The sequence below is a fragment of the Vombatus ursinus genome, unplaced genomic scaffold (genome assembly GCF_900497805.2).
Source record: "Vombatus ursinus unplaced genomic scaffold, bare-nosed wombat genome assembly UNPS02014799.1, whole genome shotgun sequence".
Lineage (NCBI taxonomy): Eukaryota > Metazoa > Chordata > Mammalia > Diprotodontia > Vombatidae > Vombatus > Vombatus ursinus.
The window spans coordinates 24,574,675-24,595,659 of NW_020954577.1; the positions used below are offsets into that span (position 1 = coordinate 24,574,675).

Consider the following 20,985-nt stretch of genomic DNA (forward strand, 5'->3'; position numbering starts at 1 on the left):
CTTTGCATCAGTTTGTATAGATCTTCCCATGCTTCTCTGTATCCACTGCACATACCATTTCTTACAACACAGTAATATTACATTACATTCACATACCACAATTTGTTTATCCATCCCCCAACTGATAGGCATCTACTTTGTTTCTAATTTTTAGCTATCTCAATAATTGCTGGAGTATATGGGGACTTTCTTCTATATCACTGGCTTCTTTAGGGTATAAGCCCAGGATTGAAGTCTCTGGTTCAATGAGTGCGGGCATTTTAGTCACCTCACTTGAATAATTCCAAATTGCTTTCCATTTCATAGCTCAAGCAATAATGTTAGTATGCCCATCCTTCCATGATTCCTCCAGCATCAGCTGTTTACATTTTTTCTATGAATATTTGCCCAATTACATGTAAAAGCAATTTTTAACATTTCTTTTTTTAAAAATTTGATTTCCATATTCTCTCTCCTTCCCTTCCCCACGCCCTGAGGTAGTAAGCAATTTGATATAGGTTATACATGCGCAATCATGCAAAACATATTTATTCCATATTAGTCATGTTGTGAAGGAAAACACAGACAAAAAAAAACACGAAAAAATAAAGAGAGTGAAAGATAGTATGCTTCGATCTGCATTTAGACTCTATCAGTTCTTTCTCTGGAGGTAGATAGTATTTTTCATCATGAGTCCTTTGGAATTGTCTTAGATCACTGTATTGCTGAGAACAGATAAGTCATTCACAGTTGATCATGGTACAATCTTGCTATTACTATGAAGATATTCATTCTAAATGAACTCCAAGGTGGAGAAAGGCTGGGCTTGACCAGAGTCACAGCAACCACTAAGGTACATAGGTGAGGGGCTCTAGCTGAAAACAGTGATTTTTCACTGCCTTTCTAGCTTCTAGTATATGCTCCTATGCTCCTCTCCCTAATTTCTAATTTCCTTTCTAAGGAAAAGAACCTAACACTTATGACAATTTCCAGAGATCAGAAATGAGTCTGGTTTTTAGCTGTCACTAGAAAGCTAAGGAAAAATGTATGAGATACTCTGCTCATTTCACTTTGCATCAGTTCATGTATGCCTTTCCAGGTTTTTCTGAAATCATACTGCTTGTCATTTCTTATCATTTTTATAAATTTGCAGGATATGAGATAAAACCTCAGAGTTGATTTAATTTACATTTCTCTTATTACTAGTGATGTGGAACTTTTTTTTTTGTCTTAATGTGAATGCTATGTAGTCGTTTTGAGAATTGTTCATATCCTTTGACCATTTATTTATTTGGGTATGGCTATCAGTTACACACAAACTCACATACATATACATGTGTGTGTGTGTGTGTGTGTGTGTGTATGTATCTTAGATACCAAACCCTTACCAGAGAAGTTTGAAACAATGGTTCCCCACCATTTGACCACTTCTCTTCCTATCGTAGGTGCATTAATGTCTTCCTAGTTTATTTAAATAGCTGTTTAAAGTTTTTTAAATACATTCTTTCGTTTTAAAAAATCTTAAATGTCCTTTTAGGACATTTCACATATATAGAAACTCAACTGTTATGTTTAATGGGGAAAACTGAAATTCTATTGACTCAGTATCCGTCACTCTAATTAAACCAACAGAAATCAAGACCTGAGCTTGAATTAAGACAGGAAGTACAGGAGGCTGGGTCTGTTCTTGAAAGCAAAACCTTACTACAGTGGAGTGGAAAGAGTATGAAATCTGGAGTCCAGAAAGACCTGGGTTTGAATCCTGCCTCTGACACTTAACTTGGGCAACTCAAATAAGGATCCTTCAGCCACAGTTTCCTCAACTACAAAATGGGATTAATAACCTCGGCGACACTGAAGATCAAATAAGCTAATTAATGTATGGAAAGCACTTTACAAACCTAGAGGCACCATACAAATATCAGCTGGGATGATGAAAAGATAGAGGCAGTATCACGAGCAGGCTTCATTTCTGAACAATTTTGGTAAATGTAAAAACCAGAAGCATGAATCAAAGCCCAGAGTCTGGTATTCTAGCAGGTTACCATTTAGAGAATTTATAGGTGACAGAACATTGAAGAATCACAGCTTCACTGGACAACACATTTTTCTTAACTACATAAAAAACATTTTTTAAAAAAGAAATTAAAAAAAAAAAGGTCAGTCATGTAATAGAAGCTTCCAGATGACAGAATAGCAGTGTCTGACTAGTCTGGGGCTTACTGATTCCAATTTAACGACATATACTGTGCCCTCCTAACAGTATTATCACTATATTTATTACAAATGACTCAAGGCAAAGGAATCAGTGGCAGCACTGAAATAAATGGTGAATATTTTTTAAATGAACTCCAAGGTGGAAAAAGGCTGGGCTTGACCAGAGTTACAGCAACCACTAAGGTACATAGGTGAGGGACTCTAGCTGAAAACAGTGATTTTTCACTGCCTTTCTAGCTTCTAGTATATGCTCCTATGCTCCTCTCCCTAATTTCTAATTTCTAAGGAAAAGAACCTAACACTTATGACAATTTCCAGAGATCAGAAATGAGTCTGGTTTTCAGCTGTCACTAGAAAGCTAAGGAAAAATGTGTCACTCAATTAATCTGAGCCGACTAATTGTATAAGCCTAAATAGCTATGACTGCATGTGCTCTTTAAACATGTGATAGGGCCATGTTGCTTCCTTCCTGTACCAGCTCTTGTGACCTAGACAGCCCTCCTTGGCCTCCTGTCCACTCTTCAGATTCCTATCTGATTTCCATTTGGGGACAGAGAGATCCCTGGGTCCTTATACACTCTTTGGACACCTTCCACTGCTGGCCTTTTGCCCATACGCATTCACTCTGGATCAGTCGTCCTGACTCAGTCTCCCAATGTCTTTTGGTCAGTTCACTTGATTCCCCTAAGTTTATCTTGGATACACAGCATGTGGGGCAAAATCTTAGCTTAAATTCAGGCTGTTATTATTTCTGTATTAATGTTCTAAAGCTAACAAAAATGAGGGGAGAGAGATGGATTAGAGAGACAGACAGACAGACAGAGAGACAGTGCAGTCAGAACAATTGAGGCTTGTGAAGGACAGAAAGACAGAGGAAGTGACTAATACGGACAAGACAGCCAAACCATGGGCTCCTTCCCTTGCTCTTCCTTTTCTTCTCCTGAGGGTTATCACTAGTAATCTCTCCCCAACAACAAACCTCTATCTGGGACCTCTTCACCCAGAGGCTGGTCCCTAAAGCTTGGTTATTCGTGCCTCTTCACTAGCAGCAGCACGGGCTCAATTCCTTTTTATCCAATCAATTTATTACCTATTCTTACAAGCCTTCATTTGACCTAACAGGCACAAATGATTCCAATAAGAATTTTCTTTTTCCAACAGGAGTAGAAAGAACATTGCTCTGGAGTTGAGAAACCTGAGTTTGGGTCCTGATTTTGACAACTGTTGTTCATTTCCTGACTGATAAGAATTAGGTGTATAATCTGGACAAATTACAGCCTCTATGGGCCTTATTTTCCTCATCTAAGAAATCAGATCAGATTAGATGACCTTTCCTTTTAACTGTAAGAGCCTATGTCCTAAATAGACCCAGGCCTTCCTACACCATAGTATACTGATATCCTGTACATAAGGTATACATATTTAATAAAAAAAATGTTACTAAGCATGAAAAGATCAGTCAACAAGCACTTATTATGCACCTACTATATGTTGGGCATTGTGCAAAGTGCTAGGGATACAAAGAAAGGCAAAAGGAACCTCTGTCTTACAAAGGCTCACATTCTAATGAATGGTCAATTGAGTAAACTGCCTTTATATTTTAAAATTATTTTAATTGGTGCTTTCTGTTTTTATATCATATTCACTTCTGAATATATCCATTCCCTCACCCCCTACTCCATGCACATCCAGTGAGAATAAATTGACTTTTTAAATTGGAAAGGTAGTAATACCTGGGGACAATTCACTTCCATCAAGGACAATCAAAATTTGTGATTGCATCAAGCAATGTGTTTGATCATAATTTGTATGTAATATTAAAGCTCATCTGTATCACCCTGTTGGATGAGCATCAGATGTTGGAACTAATCCAAGAAAGGCACTTCCACAAGCAGGTCAAAACAAGGTATTTATTAGGCCAAAGACAGAAAGGCAGAACCACAGGAGCTCCAAAGAGGAGGCGGCCCAGACACCATCTGAGCTTTTACATCTGCCATTTTATAAGCAAACCACACAGGTGGATGATGCAAATGGTGAGCTCCTTCCTTGTGAAGGTAGCCCTGGCCACGAAGGCAGAGAATGCAAAGTCAGATCCTGAATGTCAAGTGTCTTAGAGGCACTGGTCCTACTCCCCACTAGGGATAGTTACATCCCATGGCTAAGAGATGGATGAACCTACTGGCAGTGAGATCACTGCAGACAACTCATCTTTCCTAGAGGAAAGGCCATGTTGCTATGTGCAGGCATAGGTGAACTCACGATCCAAACAGCCACCTTATCACAGGCCCATCTGGTCATGTAGGTGTCCTTATTAAATTCAATGTCTGAGGTGTCATATCAGGTGCCTGGTGGATGCTGATGTGCGGGAGTTAGGCTGCTGAGTTATCAATAGCTTGTACATCTCCAGTCCCACCAGTGTCCCTTTGTATTTGCCATTAACTTGCAGCTCACGGGCCAGACCATTCGTCTAAGCTGTTGGTGACAAACAAGTGGGCCTAACTGTCCAACCGGGCCTGATAGATGGCCTGATAAACTGCCTTTAATTATGATCGCTGGCTGAATAGTAGTTATAGTACAACTCTACCATGATCCCTTACATTGGGCACTGCTGGTAAAGAACCCAATGAACTTCCATTAGTTGGGAAGGAAGTGCTTATATAGGTTAATACTTAGGATGCTAATGAGATAACAGGCTCTGTTTTTATGTAGTTGGGACCTCAGGATGTGGCACCCATGAAACCTGGTCACGCTCCTGGCTAGGAGCAGAAGACCTGCTCTTAGCATTGTTCTAAATGTGCCATTTCAATCTGATAATGGATTGCTACTGAACTTGGTTGACCTCATGGGATAGGAAGCAGATACAACATTACTATGGCCATGTTCAGGCCAAAAGGCAACAAAGTGACATGTATGGTAAGTCTCTCAGTATCTATCAAGAAATATACAGCAATATATCAGAAATTGGTTTCCAATGTAGCCGGATTCTTTTTTTTTTTTTTTGTAGGGGGGGAGTGTAACTGGTGGCTTTGCTCAGTAACTCCTATGTCCAGAAGCCCAATGGATGCTTCTGTCTTTACCCAAAGGAACCTCCCAGAAGTTCCATGAGGCATCACTGCCTACCATCAAGATCTCAAGTGTTACTGGATCAAGAGAAACATAAAGGCCTAGGGGTAAAGCGGCTTGGATTGCTTCCTAAAGATATTAGGCGATTCAACGATGGGTATCCTCCAACCCAAAAGGTATTAGCCTTCCTAGTGGCCTGGTCGATTAGGCAAAGCAGAATGTTCAAGTACCTAGGTTGGCATTAGAAGCCCAATAAATCCATCAACCATCGTGCCCACTTTGTGTTGGGAAGAGGTACCACATACACGCAACTTCTTAACCAAGATACGTTACCCCACTGTGCCCCTATCAGCTAATGCCCAGGAATTTAAAGGTATGGCCCTGCATTTTCTAAGGTTCATTCTCCATCCTCTCTCTCATGTATGCCACAAGGGCTTAGAAGGCATTACTCACCATATTTCTGCTGGCTCAATCAGCATGGCCTCTACTACCCAGTGGGCCTGACTGATATCAGCAGGTCTGGATGATCTATGACCCTTTTAACCAAGCTATGACAAAGTGCTGGAGAATGAAGATAACCCTGGGGTAGGACAGTGAAAGTGTGCTGCTACCCCTGCTAAGTAAATGAGAACTGCTTTTGGTAATTAAGGGGAACAGGGATGGAAAAGAATGAATTGAGCCAAATCCATCCTGTGGTGCCTAGTTCAGTACCTGCCTGCTCCAGGAGGGAAATGGCATCAGAAAAAGGAGGCGAAGTAGAGGTCATGACCCAGCTGGGTTTGGGACAGTCCAAATCCCGAATCCATGGTTCTTGTATGCATTAAGTTCAAAGTGGAGGCCAAGGGCACCATGACTCCAGGTGTTTGTCAGTCTTTGTTAGTCTGTCCCCCTTCAGGTAATGCTCTTTATAGCTGGCAATTTGATGAGGAAAAGAAATAGCTCTGTCAAGCTCCTTCACCTCAAACTGATAGTCTGGGACTCCAATATGAGGGCTATCCCACTAACCTAACATATCAACGCCAATCATAGTAATGGAGAGAGGAGAAATGCCAACTGTCTTGAGGAGAGGCCCCCTCTTTCTGCTACTAACCTTACAGGGCATATTTCCTCCTATTATTTCTACCACATTTTCCCAGTACCTTCCTCCTCTGAATAAATCTGGATCCCCAGAGATGATCTAAAAGCCTAGCATAATACTAAATGCTCCTCTTACTTAAGGGATGGTTATTGAGGTATGTATATACTTGTTGACTCTGGGAGGTAGGAAGAGGAGTGGTCTTTGTTGGACCTCTCACAGCTCCTGGGGCCCCCTTAGTTAGGGCATCAGTCCTTTGGCTGAGGGTGCAAAGTCAGTGGAGATCAAGGCCCAGGAGTAGAACAGAAACGATGTTGCCCACCCCCTTGAGTATCCCAGGATGTTTCCTAAAAAGGGATCTTCCTCCTCTTCCTCTGGCCTTTCTCCTTTTCCATATGAAATAATTCCCATGTCCATTTTGTAGGCTGGCCATATATCCTTTCCTTTGTAATGCCACAACCCAGCAATAAGACAAATATGTTCCTTAAGCACATTCCAGAGAGCTCTCCTCCTCCTCTGCCCATAGAGAAGGGTGGTTGCCTTGCCAAAGGAATCACAGCTAGTCTCTCTCCACTTAGGCTAGGATTTTTCTAGTTCTTCTTGATGTGTGATCCTTCATAGGCACACTGAGTGGTTGTTTATCCTGAGATTAGAAAGCACGATTCCCTTCCGGCATCCAAGGATGGGTTCCACAACAGAGTCCTGACAGAGGTGATAAGTGGCGACTGGCAATTTACCCGGCCTTGGCAGCTTGAGACTCTAACGCTGGGAACCTAGTGCCAGCCATCATTGGTGTATATCCAATACATTATTTCCTTTTTCCATGAGATGCGGTATCTCCTCCTCCATTGAACGAATGCTACGGTCTGACACGTTCCCTGTGGTACCCAAATACAGACCGACACTCTTGCCAAAAATAAAAATCTCCATCTACCTGAGGGCAAACCCAGAGCTAAGAGGGACGTGTGTCTTGACAATGAGATACAAGGTATCTTGAGTAAAAGCTCCAGGAGCCTTCACTTTTATAAAGCTCAGCCTGATGGAGAACAACGCTCTCTACATATGGGAACCAGAGCTCTCAAGGTTTTGCTGGATCTTTGTCTCAATTACCTAGCCAAATCCTAGGATTCAGCTTGAGTACTGTTTTACTTGTCCTTAAACTGCAATTTCCTGGCCCTCCCTGGGGAAGGTCAGGAGGGGCTGTGCCACTCGATTCCTAACTGACAAGAACAAGCCTGATACTGATAACTGGGGCCAGTGTTGTGACCAATGATGGGGAGGCCTGAACGAGGCCACTCAACAGAAACTGCCCTCCTGGATGTCCCTGTTCCACGTGTGGAACTGCACTCCTTTCATACCAGGGCTTGGCCCTTCACCATCAAAATCTGATGGGATTTTTAATTGATCAAGCAGTTAAATCCTGCCACTTTAATCACCAAGCATACGACCTCTGCAGCCCTGGAGCCACACGTGGCTGGAATGTCTTATCCTCACCATGTAAGTAGTCTTAAGATTCCTTTCCCCACCTTGACCTTCCAGCCTCTCGCTCTACTTTTTCCTCTCCTTTTGCTAATTTAGCTGGTGTGATGAGCTAAATCACCAGCCCACCTCACTGCCCACTCTCTGCTGTCATCGTGAATACCACTGCAAGGGAGTAGTTACTGCTCAGTCTCACAATGCTCGTCACCCCACGGGGTCATGGATAAGATTTAGATCGTCTGTCTGGAAGAAGTGCTCCCAGGCCCCCACCAATCAAGAATGACCTTCCCTCTCAACTTCCCCATGTGGCCAATGCAGAAAAACCACAGCTCTTAGAATGACCATGGCCTACAACACACTAAGTCAGGTCATGATATTGCCCAGGTATGAGAGGAGCACTATTTAAGGGCCTAAGCTACTTTTTTCTTAAAAGGTACTGAGACTGTCCTGGAGATGTAATCAGGGCCTGACCATGAGAAAACAAAAATCTTGCAGAGTCAAGAGCTCCTCCCTCAGGCTGCTGACAGGGCCTAGCAGGGACAACCCAGCGGGAGGCACGGAGGCCCCCCAAGGTCCATCTTCTGTTTGTACACGTTAGGACTGGGTTGCTTCAATTGCATACTAGTGGCAAAATGGACAGAGTGCTGGACTTGGAGTCAGGAAGACTCAAGTTCGATTTAGGCCTCAGACGCTCCCTAACTGGGTGACTTAGGCAAGTCACCTAACCTTTCTCAGGCTCAGTTTCCTCATCTATAAAATGGGGATCTAGCTACTAATTGTGTTTTCAAAAGAGTTTTCTGCATAGTCCAGAAGTCTTTGGCCTCTCTTATTCCTTCTTCACGATTTATGTTTTCCAATACATTTTTCACAATACTTATCTATTTCTACCTTTTCACTGAAGTAACCAAGTATCAAATTTGGAGAAATCAAGTTCCTTCTAGAATTTCTCTACCTCATCAGCTGCAGAAGGTACTGGCGCATAAATAACTATTTTTTTGTAGCCGTCTTTTTGCAACTACACGTCATACATGACCTTGCAAAATGGGATGAGCAAAGCTTATGTGAATGCTAATCATTGCTCTGAAGCACATGATAAAGCAACTCCCCCAATTCCCTTATTTACCTTTCCAAAGAACAGCATAGGAGCCATCCTTCCATTTGAAGACAACTTCCTTCTTTCCTCTAGTTTCATTTATGGCCAAAATACCGAGTTGAACATGATTTAAGTCATGCAGTTGGGTATGCACTTGTTGGTGAGTGGATAAGGAGCTCACATTTGGAGTACCAAGAGCCAAGTTAAAATTATAGGTGGCCTAAAACCTGTGTGATTCTTAGCACCCCGAACCCCATTTCCACCATTCTGCCATCATCACTGCACAAGGCAGAAGAGGAGTACAGAGGACTTGGGGCCATTTTTGTTTGTTTGTTTCATGAGGTGCCATGGTCAAAGAATTCATCACCAAGTAATCAATGTTACTGAATGGTATATTTTACTTAATGGATTATTTGAGATGAACTATTTACATATTCTTACTTCAACTCTGGTATTTTCTCTTTCTATTTTTGTTCGAGGAACATTTTAAAATCTTTACCCACATAAAATTAAGGACTAACATGAAAAGAATAGTAATTAAAACTTTTGAGTTTCTTTGTTTTAAAAGGATCATTAAAGAGATTTCATCATATTACAATTTTATTTTTAATACATATTTATTATATACTATTATATAATACATAATTACATATTACATTTACAATTAATAACATGTAGAAAATGTTTGATAGTTTTTTCTCTAAGAATAATTAGCCACTTCCCAACGTAAACATAAAATGTTTCTTTAATTACAACCCCTCTATTTCTAAATGCTTTTTTCTATCTCCATGACAAACAATTCAAGATTCCAAAGTTCCTTTCGACCGAAGCCCCTCCCACCAAAGGCATTCATCGTTTACAGACAGTATTAGCACAGCTCAGAGAATATTAGGCAAATGTTTACGTTGAGTCAGCTAACAGTGCACCAACTGCACCCTACAACTCCTGCCAAAATACAAGCGCTGTCATCAATTTAAATTAAATTATGGGCCACACTATCTTAAAAATCTTTCCTTTAAACACTGGAATGCTAAATCATACTTTCATGTCCTCTAAAGCACAATCAAACTGAGGGACCAGATGGCCCAAAGAGATCCACATGGCTTTATCATCCTAGAGCCCAATCTGTGCTAGAACACTGCCCCCAAATGGTTAACATCTCACGTCCCTATGCTGGCCTATATGAAATGATCTGATTCGTTTCATCTAGTTATTAGTGGGAAAGTGTTCATACTGAAAAAAACAAACCAATGCAGAGGCAAATTGGGGGAAGTTTTAGCTGGCAGCCAAACCTGAATCAGCCCCTGAGATAAGTATATCTTACGATATACTTATATACGATACACCAGCACGATACTGAGCCAAACTAGGAAGGAAGCATTTTAGCACAGCACAGCAAAACACCACCTAACATGACAAATTAAAAGAAAAGCTGATCTCTAGGGAGGTCGCTCTTTTGCATATAATTAATCCACTCCTTTGATTTTTACTTTTAGGGGACTGAAGATTGACAACTGGAACTTTCAGTATGATATAAATCAGGCTGGAAAAATGTTATGCATTTCTTTTCCTATTTCAAAATAAAGGTGAAGTCTTCCTTCAAATGTTTACACTTATGGCTATACGGTGTTTCTAGTAGGGCCTCAAATGAGAACGTGTTCATTTACCCTGAAAGGCTTACATTCTAACAAGCTGAAACTATAAATACATTTTATACAGACTTGGATGGAATAGGAATAAGTCACATTCATTATTGACATATTAAATATTTTTTTTTTAATTCCTTCAGAAAAAATTACATTTTGGATTCTGGGCTTTTCATTAAAAGGCAGCCAAATGACTTTTCAAGATGCAAACTGGATGCACAACCAGAAAGGATGCTGCTGCATTGTTCAAAAGCCAGACGTGAAGCAACCCCTACTGGCTATTCCTGACAACCAAAAACATCATTCCCTAGTTATCTGAATGACTTAGGACATTCCGAAGGAAGCTTCCTACTGCTCCTGGGGTTTTTCTCAGAACAAATGTCGAGTTTTCTAGAAATATTAAAGTCAATCAGTCAGTCAAGTAGCATTTGTTAAATGCCCACAGTGTGCCAGGCACTGGGCATACACAGGAAAGTAAAAAATAGCCCCTGCCCTCAAGGAGGTCACAGTCCAATGAGGGGGACAACATGCAAACAGCTAAGTATGAACAAGACAGAGACAGGATAAATGGGGGAGAGTCTCAGACGGAAAGGACAAAGATTAATGAAAAAATGAGGAAAGAGACAAGAAGCCCCACCACTTATTAATGCAAGACAACTTCTGCTCCCTCAGGTCACTACTGCTCCTCCAAATGGATGCTCCTGTTTATCAGGTGTGCCCTGCACAGAGCGTTTCTGACCAACAGTAAGAAGCGCCTCCTCAGAGTCTCTAGAAACAAGAAGCCTTTTTGCCCACGGAGTCCTTAGCAGAAGTTCACCTTACCACTCCTAATGTCCCTCCTCGAGAACCCAAGGGCATCAGTGAAGAGAAGAAAGGGATGATTGCATCTCCCTGCCACTGCCAGCTGCTCCCTGGGGCTCGAGGGGGACAGAAGAATCATCACTGCTTTCGGGAAAGACCTGCAGTTTTCAATATCTAGGACAAGCAGACTAGCTGACAAAGGGGGTGACTTGGGGGGAAGGAGGTGGCCTTTTTCCAACAGCCCAACCATTTTTCTACATCAACACATACTTTGGATATGACAAAAAGGGAGAAAGGAAACTCTTTTTTTCCTTCTTTAATCAATACAGGGTTACACAAAATAGTTTATGTCCTTTATAAATCAGTGGCTTGTTCTAAAATGTTACTTCAGAATCTACTGAGAAGCATCCTAGTAAAATTGTCAAAATGTTGTGTTTTTGCAAAACAGCATGACGAAACAATCAGATCATGAACTGTACTTTCAATGAAACTATTAACCATACAAACCCCTGAATGCACAGATGCCAGACAGAGGGGCAATTGAAATGACAGTGATCCCTTCTTCCCAAGCCCCCACACCAGTGGGAGAGCTACTGCAGTCTGACCACCCCTGCTCATTATCCATGGGCATGATGAAGCCTGGGGATTATGGGAGCTGGGAGGAGCAAAGAAACCATGGTTACTAAATAGAACCTGAAAGCTCTGATGAGACGCAACAAATATTCACTTGAGGGGATCAGCGCTCCATTTTATCCATGGAGGAAAGCTCCCCAACTATAACTTACACAGCTGTTTTCCTGTCACCATGTAAGAGGCATATACTCCTTGTGATTTTGACCATCAATTCCTGCACTATCGATGCTGAAGATTATTATTTTTTAAAAGTTGCTTTAAGAAACAATGACAGGAAATGCATATGTATGTATGTATGTATGTATGTGCTATACATACACTTACATACACATACACTTTTTGGTCCACACCTGGCATTTCACAGGTGTAAGGAACTCCAGGTGTAGAAACTCCCTCCACCAAAGAAATAAACAACTTCTCTGTAATTTATAGTCTTAGGGACTTATCTGGGTCCCTAAGAGATTAAGCAATTTATCTAGGGTCATACAGCCTGGATGTATTAGGAGCTGGATTTGAACTCAGTTCTTTTTGACAAAGTAATTTTCCTTAAGTGCATATCTGACTCCATACCCCCTCCTCAAACTCCAGTGGCTCCCTATTGCTTCTAGGACAAAAAAGAGACCCCTCTGTTTGGTTTTTACATTCCTTCACACCCTGACCCTAACCTCTCTTTTCAGTCTCTGTCTGTCTGTCTGTCTCTCTCACACACTCACACACACACACACACACACACACACACACACACACACACACACAGAGATAGCCAGTGCTGCAGTGGTTAGAGCACTAGGCCTGGAATTAGGAAGCCCTGAGTTCAAATGTGAACTCAGATACTTACTAGCTGTGTGATGCTAGGAAAGTCACTTAATCTCTATTTTCCTCAGTTTTCTCAATCATAAAATGGGAATAATAATAGCATCAGCCTCAGTGTTGTTGAAATGAGACGATATTTGTAAAAAGTGCTCAGCAGAGTGCCTGGCACATAGGAGACTCTACATAGGAGCTCATTCCTTTCTGTCTGTCTCTCTCCCTCTGTGTACATATGTGTATATGCATACATGTAAATACACACACATTTATCATGAAGAAGAGGAACTGTTTCATTTTTTCGTCTTTGTATTCTTGTGGCATATTTGTATTCTAGCCCTGTGCCTGGCACACAGTAGGGACTTGCTTTTTGATTGATTCCTGACTCCAAGGCAAGTCAGCTCTACCCACTCAGCCATGCTGCTTCCCTAGAAACATATCACTCTATAAACAACATAAACATTAGTGATGCCCTTTGGTAAAAGGAGAGAAAACAGAGCATGGAAGTCAAGTTCAACCTAATTGGCTGGGGGATTCCATTCTAGTGCCTAACTTGCTAATGAAATAATTTCTCAGGGGCAGAAAATCTTGCAGAAATTCAACTTTTGAGGCAGTGGTCAAAATTCCATCTCTGACAATGAATGCAGGCCATTCCCCAGGATCATTGTTCCAATATGAGATTCATTAGACACCATGATGTGGGACATGAAATAGGTGACCTCTGGCCTGACTCTAACGCTTAAACCTCATGTACTCGCAGAGCTAACGAGGATTTTCAAGTGTTGACTAAATGCTACCGACAGGGAACAACCAAATGAGTTAAAGTGAAGGGGAGCCCAGTGATACTTATCCATGCTTCAAAATCTCATATCAGGTCAGAAGCTGTTTATAAAGCCGATCAATCATTAGGCAAAGAAACAGGGACCTAGGGCAGGGAGAAGGCAGATGAGCTGTGGAGCTACAAAGAGGCCTGAGCGATGCTGACTGGGCTTCTGCCATGTTAAGTACCCCAGAAAGGAAGGGGGGGTGGGGTGTGTGTGTGTGTGTGTGTGTGTGTGTGTGTGTGTGTGTGTGTGTATCCCACATATAACAGGACACGGGTAGATGGCAAAGTGGATAGAGCGCTGGACCTAGAATTGGGAAGTCCTGAACTCAAATTCAGCCTCAGATCCTAACTAGCTGTGTGATCGTGGGCAAGTCTCTTAACCTCTGTCTGCCTCAGTTTTCTCATCTGTATAATGGGGATAATGGTAGCGCCTATCTCGCAGGGCTATTGTAAGGATATAATAAGTCAATATTTATAAAGCACTTTGTAAACCTTAAAGTGCTACATAAATGCTTCCTATTATTAGGAGTTGGTGTGGGGTTGAAGGGGGGCAAGGAAAACAGAACAGAAGAAAAATTCTAGCCTGGCCAATCATTAAGTCTGGAGTATATTGACTAGGGAAAGCTGAGATGGCACAAGGAAAGGGAAGGGCAGGTGCCAGCATCATCTGTTTCTTTACTCCTGCCTTTACACCATTTATCCTGGGTCTCTTGGAGAAAGGAGAGCAGCATAAGGGATGAAGAGCTGGCCTCGGGGCCAAGAACACCCCAGCAGGAGTCCTGCCCTGGCTGGGTGACTCTGGGTAAGCCAGTTTACCTCTCTTCTGTGCTCTAAGCAAGTCTCTAAGACTCCAGGTGGCAGAGAAGGTGCTGACCTACACAGACGGAGGGAGCTTCCTCATCTGGGAAGTGATCACCAGGCAGAGTACAACTGGAAGGAGGAAGGTTGGTCATGAATTCTACCAAGCCAGACTGCGATGTCAATGTAAAGGGGCAGAGGAAGACCATGGTCCCTCGCTGCTACGGGTACTCACTGGCTAAGTATCGAGCTCAAAGTTTCAAGTCCTGAGCTTATTCAAAGGGGACGAGGAGAGAGGCAGGATTATAATAAAGCCGTCACACATTAATCCAATTTCACATCCTGCTATCTTGGCCACATCGCAGAGAAAGGCAATAAAAAGAAAATTAATTTCCACTTAGGTGAAATGGGATAGCACAGAGTTATGTGCCTGACAACCTTGAAGGGAATACAGACAACAAGCCAGTAAAGTGGTAGCGGGCGCGAGGTCTCTAGGGGAGAGGCATCTTTCCATGGGTGGCATGTCCATATCAAAGAATGGAGGCACTAATTATTTTATTTTTTCCAACGAGGCCTATGAAATTCATCGGTGTAGGGAGCTGCATCGATCCCGTAGAGGACTTTCTGCATCCAGCTGGCAGGGAGCTCTCTCTTCCAATGCTGGTCAGCACCCGCTCTGTAACTCAGAGCCCCAGAGACTTGCCCAGGGTCTCCTGGGGAGTGGGTGCCCGAGGCAGGCCTGGAGCCTGGTCTTCCTGACTCCAACACCCATTCTCTAACCACTCCAACACCCGTTCTCTAACCAACCACTCCACCATGCTGCTTCTCCATCACACCAGGGCTGCTGGAGTCTACCAAACATGCCATCTCACCTGGATATGCCCGGGTTCTCCTTGTATCCTACTTAGTGGTCAGCACTGAAGATGAGCAGAACAGCATGAAAGCTGTGGGGTGGTAAGGGTCTGTGGGAGCTAGGCTCCCAGAAAGACAAACTGGGGTACACAAAGGTCCCAGAAAGGAGTAAGACTGTGGCCCAGTTGGAGTGGAAATTAGGTGCTAGCCTCTGACTGCTGATTAACCATCTGGTTACAACATAGCACAAGGACAAATTGTACAGTCTGAGATGAACCAAACACACCAATTTAACCTACCTGATATCTAGTTTTTTATTATTGTACAGAATAGACATATTTATAAAAATTACAAAAATAAATTGTATAGTAAGATATTTTGTATTATTACATTATTATAACATTGTATAATATACTGTATATTGTATGATATACAATATATAATGTATAATACTACATTATTATATTACTATATTATTGTATAGTAATATGGTACAAATATCAGTCTTCACATCATTCCTAGAGCACACAAATAAATCTCTGATGATCTGGGGACTAAAGCTGCAAAGCCACTGTAGTTTTCACTGCCTATTAACGAAGAACGACTTCTCACAGTCTGGGCAGCTATAGAATTCTGCTCCCAGAAATGGGGATTGGTACTGCAGGCAGCAAATACATCACTCAGAGGGGGAGGGCAGCAAGAGCAGAGCTTTAACAAGCACTCTATGAAAGAATAAGCCCAGAATGATCAAGTCCCTACATCATTCATCTGAAATACTGAAGTAAAGAAATGTGGATTTGTTAACGCCTGTTATAAGACCTTCTTTAAACTGGTAAGGCACATTTCACCTTTTCACATTAAAAGAAGACAGATGAGGCTAACCTTGCTTTGAGTTTGCAAGGACAACCTCTAGAAATTGATAACAATCTTTCCTCCAGCAGCCCAAGAGAGATGAAATTAAAGATGCAGTCTTGGTTCTGATAGTTTTTAAATTGAAGCCTGAATAAAAGCTAAACCTGGGACTACAAATCAGGAAAGCAGCATTTCTAGATCAAATGCTAAAAAGAGTTTTTAAAAAAATTGCTGGGAGGTAGTGATTGACAAGTAAATATGAAAGATCAAAAAAGAAAGAGGAATTGAAATATCTGGATAGGTAATTTTACAGTTTCATATATTTTTATCAAGAATCAACGTGGGAGGGTTTGTGGAAAGAGAGGAACACTAATACATTGTTGGTGGAGCAGTGAATTGGTCTGACCATCAATGTGAGATTATTCCAAGAGAGTGGCGAAAATGTTGATACTGATCTACCCAGAGACAAGGAGGTCAATGATAAAAAGAAAGGCCCAATATACACCAAAATATTTATAGCAGCACTTTCTGTCTCAGCAAAGAACTAGAAACAAAGTAGTTATCCATCAACTGGGAATGGCTAAATAAACTATGATATGGCACAGAAATGTAATGAAATATTATTGTGCTTTAAGAAATGATGACTATGATGAATGCAGAGAAGCATGGGAAGGCCTACGTGAGTTGATGAAGAGCGAAGTAAGCAGAAACAATAAAACAAAATACTGAATTACTAAAACAACGTAAATGGAAAGAACAACAACAATAAAACCGTCCAAATCAATGCTGCAAAATAACAACCAAAGAAGGGATGTGAGAAAGCATCTTGCCTGCCCCTGCTTCTTTACAGAGATGGTGGATTAGGGATGTGAACATGGCGCCATGCTTTTCAATGTGTTGGTTATCCTAATGGTTTGTTATCCTAAGGAACAGTTCTATATGGTGGGAGGGGGATACATTAGAAATGGAGCTGATGCAAAAACAAATATTATCAATAAAATTTTTATTTTAAAAAATTATCTAAGATCCGTGCATTGCTGAGAAGAGGCAAGTCTATCAATGTTAGTCATCACACAATGTGGCTGTTACTGTATACAACGTTCTCCTGGTTCTGCTCACTTCACTCAGCATTCATCCAGATGACTAATGTTGAAGTCTTAGCTCTTCTCAGCAATGCAAGGATCTAAGACATCTCCAAAGGTCTCATGATGGAAAATGCTATCCACATCCAGAGAAAGAACTATGGAGTTTGAATGCAGATCAAAGCATACTATTTGCTCTTTTTTTTCCCTTCTATTTTGTTTTATTTCCTCTTTCTTGTGGTTCCTCCTATTGGTTTTAATTCTTCCTTACAACATGACTAATGTGAAAATATGTTTAATAGGAATGTATATGTCGAGCCTATGTCAAATTGCATGCCCTCTTCGGGAGGGAGGCGGAGAAGGAAGGGGAGAAAAATTTAAAACTCAAAAGCTTATGGAGGTGATTACTGAAAACTAAAAATAAATTAATAAAAAAAATTATCTAGTCCATATTCCATTTACAAATTGATACTCTTCTTTAGTTTCATTAATGTCCCCCTAAAACCAAAATTATTAAAAATCATTAACCAACCTAAAAAATATGAAAAACTGTTTTCAAGATCATAGATGCTGAGCTAAATTATCCCAGTTAGGTACCTTTGGAAATGATATTAATTACTCAGCCTTCTAAGCAACCAAATATAGATATTATGCTAGATAGCACCTTACAGCTTTGTAAAAATCATTCACCTCTTCCAAATCTTCCAGAGGACAAAGGAAGAGATATGAGGGGGCTGTCACATTTCTTGGGCCTCCCCTCAAGCCCAAGCAGGAGTGCAAAGGTAGCGTTGGCTACCTGGAAGACGGGCAGTCCCTGAACCACAGGGCAATGGAAAATTGTATTTTCCCACAAGAGCAATATTAAAATTTAGGGTTGTTGGAGTTCCTGACCAATAACTATACATCATACAGACCACAGCTATGATCAACAATATGACAGAAAAGCAGATACAACAAACAGAAACCTCTATAATTACTTAAGCAAGTAAAATTACACTTGAATTCCTATAAAATTTATTCTATCTATCGGTTATACATGGAATCCCAGTGTATTATAAAATATACAGATAGAAAAAAGGCAACTCTATTGCCCATAAATTTGACTTAATCCTGATATGCTACCTACGTGATAGATTAAACACTTGATAATTTTTTAAAAATTAAACAATTTTAAAAGAATATTTTCATTTATTTTCTTACATAGAGATAATTTTGTCTGTTTTGCTATTGGTTACTTTCAGTGTAACCATCAGGGAAAGGGATATGAAACTGCAAAATCTGAATAAATTTAAGAAGGAATCAGACTGTGTTGTTTAGTTTCAACTACTTTTTTAAAAAAACTTTTTAAAAAATGTGTTAGCCATGCTCCCCCACCTCCCTCCCATTTTCATTCCTTATTTAAAGGATGGCAATCTACTATGGGATTTGGTAATATAATAACAAAACATATCAACAAAATTTTAAATTAAAAAATAAAAGAGTCTAAGGAAAAAGAGAGAATTAGAGAAAGAAAACTAAACAAAGCCAAACTATACTTTTAAATTAAACGATAATTTTAAACTTAATGTTTTCAAGGGCTTTGGGGGGTTGATGTAGACGGCCTAGCTCTAGGGAAGTATGGGGAGGGAAGCAGTGGGATTCTGTACAAAGGAAGTTAGGAACTATATTTTATTTTGATATAACAATGGCATTCAAAATGACTCTCTTAGGCTTGTAGTGTGGCTCGAAGTTGGGCACATTCTTTAAAACAAAAACCAAAAAAAACAGTTCTTGTAGTCATCTAGATAGGTGAAGGTCTCACTAAGGATGTCAAAGACTCAACCTGGCCCAGAGGTCCAAGAACATCATCTAGCCAGCTGTACTAAAACCACTGGGTTTTTTGCTTGTTTGTTTTTGTTGGGTTTTTTTTTAGTATTCTTCCACATATGTATGTTTACATATACACAGATGTGTATATACCTTTCTGCATGTACATATGTATACATATTATTACATACATGTATATATACACACACATGCACTGAGAGTTTATTAAGCTCTACTAACTTACGACTGTATTAATAACACTTCTGGGCCACCCTATAGCTGGGTAGGTCATTTAATGTCACTCTGAACCTCAGGTTCTTACAATGAGATAAGGTATATAAAGCATTTCGCAAGTTTTAACATGCTACATAAATTCCGGTTGTTAGCTAAGTAATTCTTGAGTGGAAAAATCAAAACCAACCCAAGGGACTGACACGGGCTTCCAGGAGGAAGAGGCATTTGAGTTGGTCTTTGAGTGATGGGGAGGAGTACAACTCTTGAAGACAGGGAGAGAAGGAATTTCAGGCATGGGGAATACTCAGAGTAAAAACAAGAAGGTATATCCTTAGTACCAGGCACACAGTAGGCATTTATTAAATGCTTGTTGTTTTGACTTGACTTCTTGACTAGGACAAAAATACTTCATTAGTCCCTCTCTAAGAGGAGATCCCTATAATAGAGATATATTGCTAACCTAATATTTATAATTTGTGGTATAACTAAACTATAAGATCTGATTAAAATTGAACAGAGTTGCACAAGTGTTATGCTTTTTTTTAATGGCTGATTATTTTTGAAGAGAAGAGTTAGTTTTAAAAAAATCACTTCTTATGAGAACTAGAGAAAAAACTAGGGTTATTAACAAAGCTATCAAGAGAAAGGTAAAAAGGGACAAATCCTGATTTGGGGGCTACTGGTAAATGTGAATGTAATATTTAATCAACGTAAATAATGTAATATGTCTGTAACAAAATAAAATGTAAAAATCTGCACCTGACTTGTAAATAGTAGCTGCCTTCTATTAAAATGGACCTAAGAACTTATCGATATGGCTATTCCCTCCAAAGATGCAGATCCCAACCTAGCTGTGCCTGTCTTTCCTATGTATCTCTTGTCCATATCCTCCCACGAAGCCACAGCGGTCCAGCCAAAGTGCTAGAGGCATCCCTCAGTTCTTCTCCTGACATCATGAAATACTATGGTGTAGTAAGAAATGATGAAAGAGATGGATTCACAGAAGCCTTGGAAGACTTGTATAAACTGATGCAGAGTGAAGCAAGCAGAACCAGGAGAACCATTTATACAATAACAACAAGAGTGTAAAAACAAGCAACTTTGGAAACTGTAAGAACTCGAGAACAATGCAATGACCAACCATGATTCCAGAAGACTACTGATGAAGCATGCTTACCAACCTCTAGAGAGAGGAGTGATTCATTCAAGATGCAGAATGAAACATATGTTTCTAGACATGATCAATGTGGGAATTTGTTTTGCTCAACTATGCATATTTTTGTTGCAAGGGTTTTGTTTTTTCCTTTTCCTCTTTTTTTTTTCCCCTTTTAAATCAAAAGAGGCCAGGTGAGAGGGGGAAAAGAAAGAATTTTTAAAAGCTCTATCCAAGTGCTGGGATGACCAGAAACCTTCACTTGATTCTTCTACTTTTTCAGGGAGTTTTCAGCTAAGCTGACTTAGGACCACAGTAAAATGCTAGTAACTACCATCAGTACTAAATACCTCAAGAAAATAAGATAAACAAATTCATTCCACGTTTCAGGTTATTGCTATCACCTGGAAAACGAAACTGACTTAGAATATACCTGGCTTGGAAGACTTCATCTGCTGCTTGATTTTCATCGCTTCTTCTGCTGATAAATCTCCTTTTTTCAGCACCACAACTTGTGGCTGCTCATCTTCATTGTCGCTCCTGTCATCATCTCCTTCTGGGATTTCAGGCTGAATTTTCTAGAAGAAAA

The 20,985-nt window shown here is 40.6% G+C and overlaps 1 protein-coding gene across 3 annotated transcripts in view; it reads right to left on the bottom strand.

Annotated features, from left to right (window-relative positions):
- Positions 1-20,985, bottom strand: part of KIAA1143 (KIAA1143 ortholog) — a 135,445-nt gene that overhangs the window by 107,128 nt on the left and 7,332 nt on the right. For all 3 annotated transcript variants that reach the window (XM_027872390.1, XM_027872391.1, XM_027872389.1), the window contains exon 2: positions 20,830-20,974. In XM_027872390.1, coding sequence (XP_027728191.1) covers positions 20,830-20,974 — 145 coding nt within the window. The remainder of the gene's footprint in view (positions 1-20,829; positions 20,975-20,985) is intronic.